Source organism: Pezoporus flaviventris, unplaced genomic scaffold (assembly GCF_033815535.1).
Source record: "Pezoporus flaviventris isolate CSIRO_AGI_PZ_B2104156 unplaced genomic scaffold, CSIRO_AGI_Pfla_v1 ptg000031l, whole genome shotgun sequence".
In the NCBI taxonomy this organism is placed as follows: domain Eukaryota; kingdom Metazoa; phylum Chordata; class Aves; order Psittaciformes; family Psittacidae; genus Pezoporus; species Pezoporus flaviventris.
The window spans coordinates 14321788-14339871 of record NW_026892579.1 but is presented as its reverse complement, the minus strand read 5'-3'; the positions used below and the strand labels follow the sequence as shown (position 1 = coordinate 14339871).

At 39.3% G+C, this 18084-nt stretch overlaps 1 protein-coding gene across 3 annotated transcripts in view; it reads right to left on the bottom strand.

Moving 5' to 3' along the window:
* Nucleotides 1-662: 662 nt before the first annotated feature.
* GPR63 (G protein-coupled receptor 63) overlaps nucleotides 663-18084 on the bottom strand; it is a 32088-nt gene continuing 14666 nt past the window's right edge. For 2 of the 3 annotated variants that reach the window (XM_061460263.1, XM_061460264.1), the window contains exons 2-4: nucleotides 15321-15406; nucleotides 10916-10993; nucleotides 4639-7284 (exon numbers count right to left, since the gene is read on the bottom strand). In XM_061460263.1, coding sequence (XP_061316247.1) covers nucleotides 5881-7140 — 1260 coding nt within the window. In that variant the 5' untranslated portion in view covers nucleotides 7141-7284; nucleotides 10916-10993; nucleotides 15321-15406 and the 3' untranslated portion in view covers nucleotides 4639-5880. Of the gene's footprint in view, nucleotides 1129-4638; nucleotides 7285-10915; nucleotides 10994-15320; nucleotides 15407-18084 lie in introns of those variants that run through there. The other variant, XM_061460265.1, reaches the window with a different exon arrangement.

Genomic DNA, 18084 nt, shown 5'->3' with positions numbered 1-18084 from the left:
CACTGGAATGCCCATCTGAAACTAGAATTTACAAAATAAGCTTTATATTATCTACATCACATAAGAAAGTCCATCCATCTCTGTCTCTGACACACAGCCTGGCCCCAGTAAATCAAAAGGAGACACTGTTAAATTTGTTGCAGCTGTGATTATACCCCTTTGGAGATCAGATTAACTGACTCTTGGAGGAATTACTGTCATCTCTCACTAGACCTTCTCTTTTGACAGACAGGGCAGTGTTAGTGGAATTCCTACTCATGTTGGTGAACAGGTTTAATTTTATTTCAGGTCAACCACAGAGGTTTGAACACCAGTAATCTACTAAAGGCAGAGCACCAATTAAATGAGGAGTATGTCTCATTATTTGCTATGTTCTGCACCCACACACCAGCAAAGCTGCTTATATAGACATGATAATAAAGTAAAACAGGAACAAGTTCTACTTTGATATTTATGAATACTGCCACTTATCTGTGGTACTGTTAGTGATGTGATATCAAGCTACATTCGCTGTCATATAATAAAGTAGAATAAAACCCAATATTCTGTGCATAAAGTATCCATAACTCCCTCTGTAGAGGGCAGTTGATTAGCATCACCCATTACAACTCACGTTTTCCTTCAATACACAGCTCTTCCCCCTGCCCTGCCTCATATCCAAGCAGAGTGGTGGCTGTCTTCATTTTTGTTTGAGCAGTCTGTATGAAATTTTGTCCTGGTGGATGCTAACCAGATAGTGTGCCAGAGAGAAACAGATCAGCTAAAGGATACTTACTCAGCCATGAACTGGCCATGGACTGTTGCAGCTCTGTTGCCAAAAGAACAGAACTTGTAATTCTACTAGGGATTAAACCAGAACCCTGCACTAGCACTAGTGGCAAATATACATGTTTCTGTAACTGCTCTTCCCTGACAGCCCTAATCTTATAACCAAAGGTGTTAAAACTCGCCTTCAGCCTGTTACAGATGGTCCAAACCTATACTCAAGATGTGAGGGAGTGGCACTGGGTGAAAGAGGTTTCCTGGCTCTGCAGCTTCTCCAGGCACTTCCACGTGTTCCTGCCAGCGGCACCAATATCTTCTGCCACTGGCATACTTGCTGCAACACAGCAGCACAGAAAGCACTACCTTGGGGAGGGCACCAGGAGAGGAGAAGGGATTAAGATGTGGTTGTTGCAGAGGTAGGGGGAAAGAGTCTCAAATTTAGGAATGGCTCTGCTCAGCTGCCCACATACCTAAGCAACTGGAAACATGCATCCCCTTTCAGGTGTTCTTCAGGGACATGTCTTGACCCTTTATCATTTAGAGAAATTACTCCAGCAGGATATTTTTTAAATCATTAGCAAGCTGAAAACTTCCCCAAAACAGTCAAGATGCTGAACATTTTTCATTCTACTAATATGAGGAATAATCCATCACATACAAATATGCAGCACTTGAATCATAAAGGTCACTGTCTTGTGCTGAAATGAATCATGCCATGCAGTACCACTGCCTGTTTTATTTATTGCACAGTAAGATGATCTTAATTACTCAGTCATAGCTAAAGGTAGTACACCCAGCTCAGGCAGCGGTTTTAGGAAAATTATTTTCTTTTTAGGCTCTCTCTTTTCCTGGATGTTATTTCATTTGTTTTAGATAGACTGACACATCTCTACTCCAATATCTCAGAAGAGAATATTCTGTAAATTCTTTATACAAGAAACATATTGGCTTAAAGAAAACCATCTAAATCAGGCAAACAACCTTTGTTATTTAAGATATGGATAAAGTGTCTGAAACTGAAAATAAATCCAAAAAGCCTGCAAATGCACAAAGATAGAGCAATTCTACAGATTTTTGCTACATTTTTGGAGAATGCTCATGTTTATTTTTTCTTTTTTGTTTGTTTCTCAGGTATTTTCACAGATGCAATATATACAGAAAAGAGAATGCCATTCTACTTAATAGCTTGTTTTAAAATAGTAATTCAAGTTTCTTCACATCAGAAAATGACTACTCCTCAAAAAAATATCAAACCAGTTGATAATGGCGAAGTAGTGACTCCTGGAAAATTGGATTTAAGAAATTTCTCACCATTCCAACTGCAACAAACTTGTGCTCTGAATTTTTATTTTTCCACACAAAATTAAATCAAAATCTCTTTCAAGGAGGGCATTGTTGAATGATTGTTGCAGAAAGACCACCGAAATCTTCCAGTTGTTTATGCATATGTCCAAATAAAAGAAACTATGAAAGCATTAAGCACACAAGTGAAAAAAAATAGTAACAGAAAGCAGTAAGAGGCAAAACAAGTTTCTTCTCTATATACATTTTTACATGAATAACAAATGTCACAGATACACAACTTAGTACAAAAGAATCATTTTAGCAGTCAATTTGTACAAATGAGTCTTGTGTAAGCAGCATGCTTTAACAGAATGAATTAAACTGCAACATAATTGAAAATACATTCATTTCAATCCTCCAGACCGAAGATTTCTGAAAATATAATGGGAGAACAACAGTTTAGTAATGAGTGTAATTTCTGAAGAGGAAGAAAATTATAGTTTCCCAGTAGAATCAGGAAAGATCAATTTCAGTTTTAAAATCGTTGGTGTTGGTCAAGCCCACTAAAATGCCTCCATAGCCCCAATCCAGCCAACACATGTGTTTTAACATTACAGATAGCAAGGTTATGGTGATCTCGGCAGGATCCCAGACAGCAAGACTAAGTTTAGTGGCTTCCAACTTGGTCCTAGGACTTCAGCTGTAATTAGCAAGGCACTGTTCTAAAGACCCTGTACTAGACACAATAGCTCAAATGGATCTGTAAACACATCATTACCCTGGGGATACTTCTATGCTACCTTGTTTCTTTTTTTCTTGAACACCCTTTTGTTCACTGTATGCTCTGATCACCTCTAAAACCGGCTAAGTGTGAATACTGTATCACCAAGTAAGTCATCTCTGAATTTGGGCCACTCAGTTTGGGTTTCTTTTTTCCAAGTATCCGCAGATGCAGCTCTGAGTGGAAACCCTGTTATAGACAGTGTAAACAAGCACTAAATTATCAAGATAAATTAACCTCCTTTGATGTTTGCAATTTCTACTTCACAGCCAGTACTTTATCAGAGATTATGAAATCCCAACAGAATGTTTTCCCCTCCCCTTTCAAGAAAGTAATTTCACTAACCTTCCTGTATTACTCATCTTCTTTACTTTTTGAATTGCCATGTTTTACAACATTCATTCAAACAATTTACATTATAGCTCTGGAAGACAGCAAAAATACCTGTTCCTGCCATCTTAGACAGTGTATGCTTTCACTCTATTACATTAGCTTTAAATACAATTTTGCTGCTTTCAGAGAAAAACAGGCATGACAGCTCTGGAACAGAAAATCCATACTAACCAGGTCATAAACTTCCACTATCAATGTAAATGTAATGGAGAAATAAATCTATACCGCAAAGACAAGCTAAAACACTCTGGTTTACAGAAGAACTCCTTTACTGCCTGTCATTCTGATGAGAAAAATCCATACCATGATCAGTGAAGTTGACAAGGAACTTACAGCACACGTATCAATAGCACCGCCACTGCCTGGGTGCCTTTACATGTAACCCATAACCTCAGCTAGCAGCTTTAAAAAAAAAATAAAATAAATTACTAAGTTCAAAATTGTTCCTATTATACTCCTAAAATATAAATATTGCCAACACTTTCACTGCTTGTTGTTGAAGAAGAGAACAGAGATAACTGTTTACTCAGTTCTTCACTGAAGACCTAAATAAAATCTGGGGTGTAAATGCTTACTTGACTTCAGAAATTAAGCAGTCCTTGGACATCCACACAGAACAGGGCACCTCCTTCATACACATGGATATAAGCATGAAGGAAACGCCCTATACTGTGTAGATAGATAGAAATGGGTAAAATTGCTATTACTTGCTCACCTGGTACGAGAACAATGAAGAGGTCCTCATGCTTTGGGGTACTGAGTGACAGATAGAAGCAAGAGAAGCTCAAACCCTGGTTGGCAAGTTTGGTGTACATTAATCCTGTTCTGCAGGCACTCTTCCCCGGGGGGGGGAGGTGTCACTTCAAGGCCCAAACCTTAGTCTTAATTTTACTTGCCTTAAATATTTATTTAGCAGATTTAAAAAAAAAAAAAAAAAAGCTGAGTCTGGATTGCTATCATCAAGGAAAACCTTTGCCTTTCTGCTTTCCAGGCAGGTACTGAGATAGCCTGACATTAATCATAACGGTGATCTGGCATTTCAATGAGAGAACCTGATGCCTAATAGATGAGAAGAGCAGAGTAAAATCTTGAGGCAGATAACAGTATAGAGGAAAAAAGTCAACGTAAAGTAGGATGGGGGGAAAATGGAGAATTCAACTTGCATCCACAGCAAACACTGCTGGCCAACTGTTATAAGGAATAATAGCTTTAAACTGAAAGAGGGTAGATTTAGATCAGGTTATTAGGAATAAATTCTTCACTGTGGGGTGCAACAGGTTGCCCAGAGAAGTTATGGATGCTCCATCCCTGCCAGTGCTCAAGGCCAGATCAGACGGGGCTCAGAGCAACCTGGTCTAATGGAAGGTGTCTTTGCCCATGGCAGGGGGGTTGGAACTAGATGAACTTCCAAGTTCCCTTCTAACACAAGCCATTCTAGGATTATCAGTTTATGGTTTCAGCCTAATACTTAAACCGGAAAAGAAGCTGAGGCTTTTTTCCCTGTAATTACTATTAAGACGAAGTCCTAGTCTCAACTATGATTCATGTGCTATCTATCTATTTGCTGGTTTACTATTTCTAATTCTATCCCAATGAATGCCTGACAGCATGATTTCAGAGCACAACTAGCCTTACATGAGCTCCAAGCAGAAACAGCATTATACCAACAGAGTGTAAATTGCAGGCCCAAAGTCACAATTTCAGATAGGTTCTCAGGCATACCATCAGGTTTAGATAGCTCATAACAACCTAAACTAACAACTACAACCACCCTTTCCCCTGGGATAATTTTCACATAAACTCTATTTTTCTACATTTTATGTTAGTCTAAGCCTCCGGACATGGTATTTTCATCCCTTTCTTTCCTCCATTTTTTCCTTCCAACTCCCCTGATAACAGAGCAGTTAATGTTACATGTGATAATTGTTAGAAAAACAGTGAATCTGTGACTGTAGGCGTAGCTATACCAACATAAATTGCCCTCCTAGAGCTTACATTGGTCCTTCATTGAAATTCAGCAATATAACAAATAATGATAATAATACCCCTTCAATACAGAACAAAATATTCCAATGAACAAATTCCATAGTAAATTTTGTAAAGTGCACAAAAAATATTAATGGAAGTATTAAAGTAAAGATTAAAAAAAGGAAGAAGTTCTCTAGTGTCACCATGAAAACTTCTGAAATATTGTTAAAATTAAATAGGAGTAATCTAATGAGACTTTTTGGCTCCAATATATTGGCAGACAGCAGCAACATTTTTCAGAGAAATTACACTAACTAAATACACTGTATCTTAGCAGCATACAAAAAAAAAAAGTCCCTACAATTAGATGGAATTGCAGGCCTAGTAAGCCTAAACCTGACAAAATGTTACAAATGTGTTTTTCATTTAAAAGAATGGATTTCCATGGAATCCTAGAGGTAACATTTGTTATTTTGTTTACATTGTATTCTGGAAGTAAACCCAAGTATAACTAACCACTTTCCCTCCCTCTATCTTACCTCCCAAAATTGCACAGAGTACTGGGAAAATTAAGTAAGTTATAAGATATGGCCACACTGAAAAAGCCATATTAAACAAAATAAAATTCAACCTAAAGCCTAAAAAAAATAAACCCAGAAAATAACAATCATTGTCAAACAACTGCAGCTTCACACTACCGACCGATGCTCCCCACACACATAGATGGCACTCGGTCGAATGCGCCGTCTTGTATGGCCAGGTAGCTGTGGCAAAAACTTGAAGTATTTGGGCATCAAGTCCAAGCATGCATCATGAAACTTCTTAATCCTCCAGTAGTATATCAGTGGGTTCAGTGCAGACTTGAGGTAGCAGAGCCAAAGGAGCCAAGTGCTTATCTCAAAGAAGTTGTGCTTGTAGTAGAAGTGGCTGTTGAATGTGGCTATAAGGCTGTAAGTGGTGAAGGGTGCCCAACAGACTATGAAGACAAGGAACAAAATCAAGATGGTTGTGAAGGCACGAGTTTTAAAGCTCATATCAATATTCATCTGAAAAGGTCTCTGTAAGCTCATGAGACCAAGTTTGCTGGCCTGGCTGAGACATATGCTATCAGGGTGGCTATGGATACGAACTGCATTGTGGCGGACGGTGTTGAGTATGCCCATAAAAGAATACAGCATTACCAGGAATGGAATAAAAAAAGAAATTAGCAAGATAACTATCACGTAGGCTCGGTAACCTGGGCTTGTCGAGTAGCCAAAGACACACTGAGGTGCTCTTGAGGGTATCTGCAGATTAGGATTCCCTACTGATAATGGAAAAGCAACAACAAAAGATGCTGCCCAGGAAAGTACAATGAGAATCTTTGCACGGTAAGGGTTCAGTTTATCTTGCCTCTGAACTATGATAAGAAATCGGTCAATACTAATAATAAGAAGAATGGCTACCCCCTCTATGACAAAAAGCCAGAAGAACATGGCAGAGACTCTGCAGAATATATCCCCAAAAATCCACTGAGTGGTAATGATTGTTACCAGAGCAAAAGGCATGTTCAGCACTGCCAGCAGCATGTCTGCAAAAGCCAGGCTTGCTAAGAGAATGTTAATTGCAGATCTCATAGCTGCCTTCTGGTAGACCATGAGGCAAACAACAAAGTTTCCAAGGAAAGAAACCAACAGGATAAATATCATAGCAGCAGAAAGAATGATCTGGAGTGGCAAACTCAAGCTCCTGAAAACTTCCTGTGATGGCAGGATAGCTGTAGCATTCACCAGAAAAGTACTTCTCTCAGTGGTGAGTACAGCACCTGAACCATATCTCGACGGCTGTGTTGTGCCACTACGAAGCAAGAACTGTGGAGTGGTAAAATTCGTATAGGCATTTTCATAAACAATAAAAGTAGCATTTGAGGTCCCAGAGTGGGCCAGCGTCAACATTGCTGAGAAAACCATTGCTTCAGGAGAAATGAAAGCAGAACCAAAGGTCTTCAAGGCATTTCATCTTGCTCAGGCAGTATCTTATTCCTGGTCATTTAACAAATCAAAATTCAAAGTCTGAAAGCATCAAAGTTCTTATATTTGTGTCAGTATTTCCATCTGCAAAAGAATGGAGAAACAGGATAAATATTGCAAAGTGGACTGTATACAGGAATGTAAAACTAGGTTACACCTTCATTCAAGGAGTCACGGTACTAGGGAACAGCAATCTGGATAAAGAAATCTAAAGAAATCTGAAACCAATGGGAATCAAACAATTGCTCTGCTTTCCTTAATGACAAAGGGATCCTTCATATATATTTACACTTCAGGTCAACTGAATTTACTTAAGCAGAAGTCATGGGAGTCTCATAATGTTTGGTGTTTTTCTTACAGACCCTGCTCTGGTAGTCTTGCTGATACTGTACAACACTCTCACTCGCTGACTTTTTTCTACCATAACCAGGACTGGAAAACTTTGTTTGAAAACAAACTTAACTGATGAAGAGAGAATAAATCAAATCAGTATCGTTATTTAAATCTCATGATTTTTAAGCTAACTTCATGATTTTGTTATGAAATTGCCTACAGCTGAACACTTCAATATTTCCAAACAGCTTAAATAATATCAGTATCGCCTATCTGCCCATTTGGTAAACATGGAAAAGCCTCCCTATCTGAGAAATCCTAAATAATACAGGATCTTTTGTACCATGTCAGTCAGCTGCAGCAGATGCCTTAGGAAAAATATGTAAAACATCCTAATCTGTTATTAATTATTAAATAACTTGTCCACAGGATTAAAGTATTTCTCAATTTGTTTCATTTAGTTACTGACTCATATCAAGGTGCAGGAAACTAGCTATTCTTCAGTTGCTAAAATCCTTCCCCCTGCAGCAAGCTTTCCTGCTTTCACTGGTCTAGACATGTCCTTGTTAATTCATCTTGGTATTCCACATAATTTAACCACATGCACACTCTTTTTTTCCTTGTAAATCTAATCCTTTGATCTTCTGCTGAACTTCTTCCCTCCTCATTTTGCTGATAAAATCAAACATTTCTTTTTATAGTTTGTGTACTGTTTTGTTGTACTATTATTGTGTCTATTGTATTATGACATGTACTGCTCTTAGAGACAAATAAAATGCAAAGGAATTGTCTCCCCTTTTCAGCGCTACTTCCTCTCCTCTATCTTGGACTACTAAATTAAATGCTCCCAGAGTACTCTGGCACCTGATCAAGCAGGAAACGAGAAAGATTCAATGCCCAGAAACATAAAGTGGAATTCACCTCATTCATTCTGGATGAGTGTAACAGTCACTTTCAAGCTGTCTTAGTGTGTTTAGTCAGAAGAGGATTATAGGCATCTTCAGAGGGCAATCTATCTCCTCCGTCTCTGCACATGGTGACCAAGAAGCTTTTATCTGGCAACACAAATCCTGCCTGTATTTTGGAGGTTCTGGGTAATACTTCACCAACAAAGAAATGGACTTTAAGAGAACAAAGTCCCTAGTTTGGACTTCCAGTGATCCAAATGCAAGCCTGTCCAGGCTGCTGCCAAGAATTCATCAAGAAACAGCAGTACTATGACCTCCTCCTCTCATTCCATAGAAAAGCTATTCCCTTCTTACCTGCAAGCTCCTATCAACTAGATGATTTCCAGGGCCAGACCATCTTCTGCATTTTTTCCAACACAAATTATTAACCTCTCTCTTGCAATTTTCAGCGGTATCAGAGGATACTATTATAAATATCCTAATATCATTGAGTCTGTGGTGGGTTGACCCTGGATAGACACCAGGTTTCCTCCCACCACAGCAGCTCTATCACTCCCCCTCCTCAGCTGGACATGAGAGGGAATGGCTCATGGGGAGAAAGAACGAAATGGAGGTATCACTCACCAATTACCATCACAGAAAAAACGGACTTGACTGGGGAAATTAATTCATTACCAATCACAAATCAGAGAAGGATAATGAGAAAAAAAAAAATACTAAAACATACCCCTCCTTTCTTTCTGTGCTCAACTTTGTTCCTGCACTGGGAGAAGAGGGATGGGGGTTGCAGTCAGTTCATCACACACTGTTTCTGCTGCTCCTTCCTCCTCAGAGGAGAGGACTTCTCACACTCTTCCCCTGCTCCAGCATGGGTTCCTTCCATAAGGTGCAGTTCTTCAGGAACAGACTGCTAGAGCATGGGCTCCCTATAGGGGTCACAAGTCCTGCCAGCAAACCTGCTTCAGTGTGGGCTCCTTCCTCTACGGGGCCACAGGTACGGCCAGGAGCCTGCTCCAGCATGAGCTTCCCATGGGATCACAGCTTCTTTGGGCATCCACCTGCTCTCGTGTGGGGTCTTCCACAGGCTGCAAGTGAGTATCTGTTCCTCCATGGACGTCCATGGGCTGCAGGGGGACAGCCTGCCTCACCATGGTCTGCACCACATGCTGCAAGAGTATCTCTGCTCCAGTGCCTGAAGCACCTCCTCCCCTCCTTCACTGACCCTGGTGTCTGCAGAGCTGTTTCTCTCACAGTCTCACTCCTCTCTCTGGCTGTAATTGCTCCTGCACAGTAACTTTTTCCCCTTCTTAACTATGTGATCCCAAAGTTGCTACCACCATCAATGATGGGCTCAGCCTTGGCCAGTAGTGAGTTTGCCTTGGAGCTGGCTGGCATTGACTCTATCAGTCACAGGGAAAGCTTCTACCAGCTTCTCATAGAACCGGCCCTTGTAGACCCCTCTGCCAAAACCTTCCATGAAAACCGAGAGTGCCATGGTTTAAGCCCAGCTGGTAACTCAGCACCATGCAGCCACTCACTCCCCTCCTTTCTCCTGCCCCCCCCCCCCCCCCCCCCCCCCCATCTCTAGGCAGGAAGAAGGGGGAGAACTGAAAGAATGTAAACCCCAAGGGGAGAGAATACAAAAAAGAGAAGGGGGGGGGGGAACAAAACCCAAACCAATACACAAGCGATGCACAATACAATTGCACACCACCTGCTGACCAATACCCAGCCCAACTCACAGTGACCCAGGCTTTCTGGGTTAACTCCCTCCAGTTTATATACTGGGCATGATGTGCTGTGGTATGGAATTCCCCTTTAGCTAGTTTGGGCCAGGTGTCTCGTCTCTGCTTCCTCCCAGCTTCCCGTGCCCCTCCTCACTGGCAGAGCATGAGACTGAAAAGTCCTGGATTAGGGTAAGCATTATTTAGCAACAACTAAAACACTGGCGTGTTATCAGCATTGTTCTCAGACTAAAGCCAAACCACAGCACTGCACCAGCTACTAGGAAGAAGAAAAATAACTTTCCAGCTGAACCCAGGATACAGAGTAATACAAATTCCACTTTCTAGAGGTCTTCCTGCTTGAATGGAAGGGAATGTAATAATTTTCTTGTTTATCCTATTATATTTCAAAGATTGTTAAACTCAGCAAGAGTATACTCAGCTATGTGTGTTGACATTTCACAAAAATGACAAATTTTGTTAACTTTAGTCTAGATTTTCCTTTTCTCTCCATTCAGCCCCTCTAATTTTTATTTTACAGTGACTCCTCTAGAGGAAGTCTTAATGCTAATTACAGGCTAAAGCATATAAAGTAGCCAAAATTTCTCTCTTCAGTCTTTATAAACCTTTCTTTACTAGTTGTCTTTAACATATTTGTTAGAATAAAATCCGTAACCAACCGCAGAAAGGTTAACATAGCTTTCCAGAACAAATAAGCAAGGATTTTAACAATGAACATGAAAATCTCACCCAAAGTTCCTCCAAGGTTTACAATTCCACTAGCCAAGAACACTGAAGAGGGAAGGAAGCTGTAGCATTCTGCAGGGACTGCAAAAGAGCATAAATTCAACAAATAATTCTGGATTTAAAATCATGGAGTACAGAAAATTAGATCCCTGGGGCAGTGTCTTTTAGAGCTCTGCAAGCAGTAAGCCAGCAAAGGTATGTTTTGCATTTCAGGTTGGTTTTGACAAGGTCTTTCCACCAAGGCTCTGAAAGAAACTAATCTGCCACTAGAGAAATATAAAGCCCTCTCACAGACAATAATCAGTTTAAAATAGGAAATGAAGGAGCAGTTAGTTTTGCAGTGGAAAAAAGGTCAGCAGAATGATCCTACAAAGATAACCTATACTGGGGCTCACACTCTTCAACCTACAGGCGAAAAGAGGCAAATGTGAAACCACAACATTTGCTGATGATGAACATGAACTGTTTTTCAGAGCAATTTAATAAAAAAAAAGGTCAACTATAAACAGGTACAGATGGATCTTATGACAGTTAGTGACAAGCTAATAGACTGCCAGATAAAATTTAGTGTTACTAGAAGTGAAACTATGCATGTACAGAAAAAAAGTTATAGGTACAGTAACAGATGCTAAGCCAATAATTACCATCCAGAAGACAGACAGATCTTCAAGTTTTGATAGTCTATGAAAACATCATGCAAGTGTTCAGAATTGTTAGCAAAGAAACAGAGAAGAAAAGCAGGAGCTACCTACATACACCATAAATTCATATGCAGTACCTGCTACAATACACTTCTATGGCACATCTCATCCTCAGTGCTATATTCAGTTCTGCTCCACCTGATGTCTATTCAAAAGTGACTGAAAAAAGGTATCATAGAGGTCTACAGAATTATTAGTGGCACAGGGAAACGAATTATTGTTGTCTCTTACAATAGGAAAACCAAAGGAATCACAAAATCCCAGAGGGACTGAGGTTGAACAAGTCCTCTACAGGTCATCTTGTCCCACCCCACCGTTCCATCATGGCCTCCTAGAGTCAGTTGCCCAGGACCATGTCCAGACAGCTTCTGAGTATCTCCAAGGATGAATACTCTACAACCTGTCTGGGCAACCTGTGCCGAGTCACACTCACAACGGAAAAGCTTTCCTGATACTTAGGACAAACATCCTGTGTTTCAGTTTGTGTCCATTGCCTCTGGTCCTGTCACTGGTTATCACTGAAAAGAGCCTGGCTCTGTCCCCTTTGCACTCTCCCTATGGGTATTCATACACACTGATAACATCCCCCTGAGCCTTCTCTCTTCCAAGCTAAACAGTCCAAGTTCTCTCAGGCTTTCCCTCAGAGAAGATGTTCCAGTCTCTTCATCATCTTTGTAGCCCTTCATTGGGCTCTTTCCAGTATGTTCATCTCTTTAAACATATTTATGGCACACAGCTCTGCACTCCGATTTATAAAGTTCAACAGAACCTTAGATGACAGCACACATCATAAAAGCTCTAAAGAGGAAAAACAAAAAAAAAACCACACCACAAAAATCGAACAAAAAACCCCACAATCGCACCCAAAAGTCCCCCCCCCCAAAAAAAAAGAAAAAACAAAACAAAAAACAAACTCCCATACACTACAACCCCCAAAACAACTGCAAATGTTCCGGTGTTCCAAGGTAAAAAAATTAAAAATAAAAATTAAAAAAAAAAAAAAAAAATCAAAGTTTTAGAAAATACTGCTTTATCACAAATTGTCCTTCTAAACACAAGGAACCAGACCAGAAGCACATGTGTTTTGCACCATTTATTTAGTCAAAAAGATTGTGCTACCCTGCATTCCTCAAGCCAGTAGCATCCAGTATATAGCAAAGTAAAAAGGCCTCTCAGGTGTCTATAGACTATTCCTAACAAATCCAGAAAAAGTGACTAAGAAAACTAATTTCATATATGTTGTCTTACTATCCCAGCTCTCTAAACAAATAGCTACCTCCTGCTTTGTGCTTTCTACCCCCTCAGTGCGAAGCTTCTATGCTTTTCTGCACAGCGTTAAGAGAAGGGGAGGATAACGAACTCATGCAAGCTGCTGCCTGGACCCAGCCAAGTGCTTAAATTTGGGAAGGGAGTGTTAGCCATTTGTTGCATAAGTCATCAGCCCTCTCTTCTTTTCAAGAAGGAACAAAAGAGTGAGGGGTGATCAGCTGTTACAAAGACACCTAATCTAACAAGAGAACTGCAGGCTTTGGATCCCAGGTAGATAGAAACTCTTGAGTGTTGTTCCTGTGCTCACTGCTTCCTGATGGTTTCCCAGCAGCACCCTTCTCTCTATAACTCTGTTTATCACTCTGAGGTATGAAATCTCTCCATGCACCGCATACTGAATCTGCATGCTCAAATGTGTGTTGGAGTTACACTTATCTAACCTTGCAGGCAACTTAATAACGCTTTTTCTTGGCTATCACCCTTCGTAAAAGTGACTGGCAATTCAGACCATAAATTCAAGTCATTTCAGTCCTCACTTGCTGTTCAAGAAAGACAGATCCTGTCATTTCAAAGCCAGAGTCACTGCTGAATGGTAATCACATACCTCGTAAAAGACAACCATGCTTTGGTAGTTTAAATGGGTAAGCTTATTGATGGTCAAAGTACTCAAGCAAGAGGCAGCTACCTTTTTGTCACAGCACTCTCACTTTTGGAACATGTACTCTCACTGATTCTTTTCAGATGCAGAAAAGCTTCACACAATCACTTTTTTCCATTTCAGTCCTGAAAATTACTGGGTATGCACACTTTCTCTCAAGCAAGGTTCTCACTCATATGCAACTTTCTTTTTATGGAACATAATAGACACAATTATTTCAATGAAGTACACACTTAAAGCTAAGTAACACAAATTTTATTCATCAAATATAATTATTGCTAGAACTATGGTGTCTGTTTTTAACAGCTTTTGAAGCTAAAAGGTTTCCGTTCAAAATTTGGATAGCATGCTCAACCAGAAATGGAAGATTAGATCTTACATGAAAAGCCAACATCAGTCAAAACCAGTAAGTCCAACATAGACAAAACAGGGAACATAACAGTACCATAATAAGTTTATGTTTGATACAGATCAACACACTGTGAACAGCTGCCAAAATGTTCAATGATTTAACTGCTAAAAGTAAGCATATTTTCAGTACTGCCCAGCACCAAGATTTGGTCCAGCACACAGAAATCATTCTTATTCAAAAAACCTGAAGCCAGCAATGAGTGGTACAGTGATCTTTCTTACTTCTCAGGGATGTTTTAAGTGCTCATAAATGGGAAATTTCTGCATGATTTATAGTTGCTATCAATGGTTTTATTTCAAAGGTAAAATTTGGCAAAAACAATTGTTGCAGCATAAAAAACCCCAACCAAACCAACATTAAAAAATATTCTTAGGGGAAAAAGGGATAAAGTCAGCAACAAACACAAAGGCCATGAGCTTATTTTGTTTTCAAAAAGAGTTACATGTTGGTACAAAATACCAAAGTATACTCTGACACCCTATTATTGCAGAAAGCACCCCAGGAAATACTCCACTCACAACAGGAATCAAGCAGTTTCTTGTGCCATTAAGTAGAGGCAGGAATCTATTGCAATAGAGTCCCTTCTGCTAAAGCCAGCGCAAACAATGAGTCAGAGCACGAATCAGCAGGGACAACGCTCTTACTCACCTAACTGTTCCTCCTAAAAGGAACTAGCAATTTTCAGTTTTAATACCTATTTACATATCCTAAATTGAAACTAATAAACCACACTGCATGAGCAGATGACCCATGAAACTATTCACAAGAGGCATTAGTTTAACTTAGGAAATTGTCCTTTTTTTCCACTCTATATACACTACTGTGGCAATTTTCATAGGAAATTATTATGGGAAACAGCCACCTCTGCTTTCGGTCATTAAGTACAACTAATTGCCCTCTTGAGGGTATTTTTTCCTGTCCTTAATTCAGACAGGCATTAATTGTCAAGAAATGTCAGCCATGGGAATCTTCATGACTATTCTAAACCACAAATACACAAAAATATAAAAAATAATTATATTTTCTTCGCTCTTGGGAAAAACCATGTTCCCAATTTGCAGATCATGTGAAAGGACTTATAAAGTTCTATATTTCTAGTGCTGTCACAATATTTCCCCTGACTTCTAACTTTCTCACTAGTTCAAAGGTCATATTAACCATATTCATGTTGAAGAGCTAACTAAATGCTGTAGTACCTAGAACAGTAACCATTGAAAACATAACTGAAAACACACTCTTTTAATTCATAGTCTTCACCTAGTTATTAACATACAAGTCGGAAGCTTCCTAAATTTTAAGTAGACCTTGGGATTATACATGCTATCACTACAAATGAGTTTGGTAAGTAAGAAAAAACTCCCAACATACCAATCCAGACTGGCTCCCATGTAGAACAGGAATCACAAGTCATCTTGAGTTGTTCTGTTCAGCAAAGTAGTCTCTTTCCAAATAACCTGTAAAAAAAAAGAAAAACAAGTTGGTGAGATATTTACACTCGAGGCAGGACAAGACCAGAATTGCAAAAGTTTTTCCTGTAATAAAACTATTTTTACTGGGAGAGGTAGAATGTGCTGTGTCTCCTGACAAAAGGCAGATCACACACCCCCTTCTTGCAGAACTTAGGCAGGATTAAGGCATCCAAGTTTCATCAATCCAAAAAGACCCTCAGCCATCTAGCCTCTGGAGCATAAGAATCTCACCATTTAATATTAACATTTCCCAGGACTGGAGCAAAACATTGTTTAGATCTCATTCAGATGCATTTATTTAATTCGTAGACAAGCACACAACAGTTAGCTGCCATAAATCTTACTGGGTCTGTTAAAACACATGCTTAGCTTTAAAATATTAGGATCCTGATAATGAGACACCCAAAGCTGCTCAGAAAAAATGTCACTTAAGTCCACAGGTGGCTACTGAACATCTTGAAGAAGCTATTAGCATAAAGATATAAGTATAAAGATATAAGTATAAAGGCACAGAGAAGAATAAACTATGAAAGTTTCAATGCAGGATCTCAGCACTTCCTCTGCATACTCTTGCACCAATCGATCAGCACAAAGCTCTTACGCCTCAAGTTAAAATGATTTCTGTAAACTGGACCTAGCATGACTAAAAAGTTGCATATTTTATCACAACATACCTGTTGTTAACTGAGAACAGAAGTTTTCAATGTAGCTTTTCCATATACTCTCAGAAGAAAGCCAGAAAATCTCAGTGAGCCTTGAAAGCTGAGCTTATGTCACACTAGAAGATCCCAGTGACCTGATTTATTTATATTGTTTATATATAATAATCAAAAGGACAAATACATGGGACACACATACATTCACATGCTAGTTTTTAAAAGGCTATACAACTTTTAATTTTTTTCCAGAAGCCACTAATAGAACATCTGTAAGTCACCTCCACAGTGGAGAAAAAGATGTCAGGATCCTTCACGAACAAGTTTCTATGTAAATGCTCTACACAGGGGTTGGAGGACAAACCAGCCAAGAAGTGCACAATGACCTTCTACATGGGAAGCAATAAAAACTAACAGTACTTTAAAATCACTCATAATGTCCTGGTTCCTCCAACCATCTGAGTGCTGAATTTCTGTATCTGCAACCAACTTCAACCCAACCTCAAACACCCAAAACATAAGGCCTGATCAGCTGGACTGGCACCTGCTGAGAAATTCACCTTCTGCAGAATAAACCCATTTTCACCACTGAAGCCACAATTCAACAATTATGGCCACAACTGAAATCAGTGTTTGAAAGATTTTTCTGATTATCTTTTAACACAAATTGTTTTCCATTAGCACCACAATTTGATACTTCTATTTATTCCACAGAACAAGGTGGGAAGGAAAAACAGGATTTATTTATGTATAAAATAAAATGTACCCATTATACTATTACAGATTTTCACCAAATGATTTGTTTCCCCTTTACTGAGATAAGCATTATAAACTGTTAATCTTCCCTCTTAGGCTTCCTGAAGTATCAAAGAAGCGAACAGCTTTGCAAGCAGACAGAAGACTCTGCCAGGAACTTGGACAGATTAAATATAGTAACAACCTGCCAGGTCTTTGCTCCAGACAACCACATTCCCCTAGATAAGAACAGTTCCTTTTCTCTACTTAAATGTTTATAGAAAGCATCTTTAAAATAAATTTAGAAAAGCATTCAAAACATTATCATACACTAGAAAGTTCTTCCACTTCAAGGCTCCAAGAAGCTAAAAATAAAAGGACTTTCAAAATCTGGAAAATGTTACTAAATTTGAGTACCTTACAGACCTTCCTCTTAACTGAGCAAGGCTGCTTAGTGCAGTTTTCTCTTGGAAATCAGCAGTTAACACTGTTTCCAAAGAACATTCCTTTTTTCTTCCCATTATAAATGATTAGTCAGGCTTTTTTGTAAGAACAGAGGGGGAAAGCTCTGTAACTCTTCATGATCCTACAATGAAATTATGAATGCACGGATTCCTGTTACCTGCAAAGAACTCTACTTGTGGAATTACAACCTTGATGCTACCACCATTTAGAGCTGGCAGAGCTACTGAATGGGCAGTACTGACCTCTTCCTCATTCACTCCTTCCTGAACCCAGCTCCCCAGTTGCGAAGCAGAAGCATCAATCTGGACTAAAGTAGACCCTAACGAGCAAATTTAAAAGCGTCAACCTATCTCACCTGAAGCTCTGAGATGTTGGTGTACACATATCAAGCCATAAGATCTAGATTTGGCTTTTATATACTAAAAGGTATTTACATTCGAGACAGTGCTGTGCCATAAGCAAGAATGGTGCAAAACTTGTAATTACTGATGATAGATGAATTTTCATCTTATTAAGTCTATTTTGATTCCCCAAACCAGGAACTGTCACTTCCAAATAACTGAAACAGTGAAACTAAAAATCACAGAGACCTTACACACCATTAAACTTTAAAATGTTTCCCACAAGCATTCACATTACACTAAAGACTTAGTAAAAGGCAAGAGAAGGTCTTGAAAATTACGATGTGTTTTCAATATGCCACGGATTTTCAAACTTCCGCCATGTACTTTACCAACAGTTCTCTATGTCTAGTGGCAACTAGTCCATGGCCGGTTTTTAGCAGGCTTTCTTAGCATTTTTTGGGGA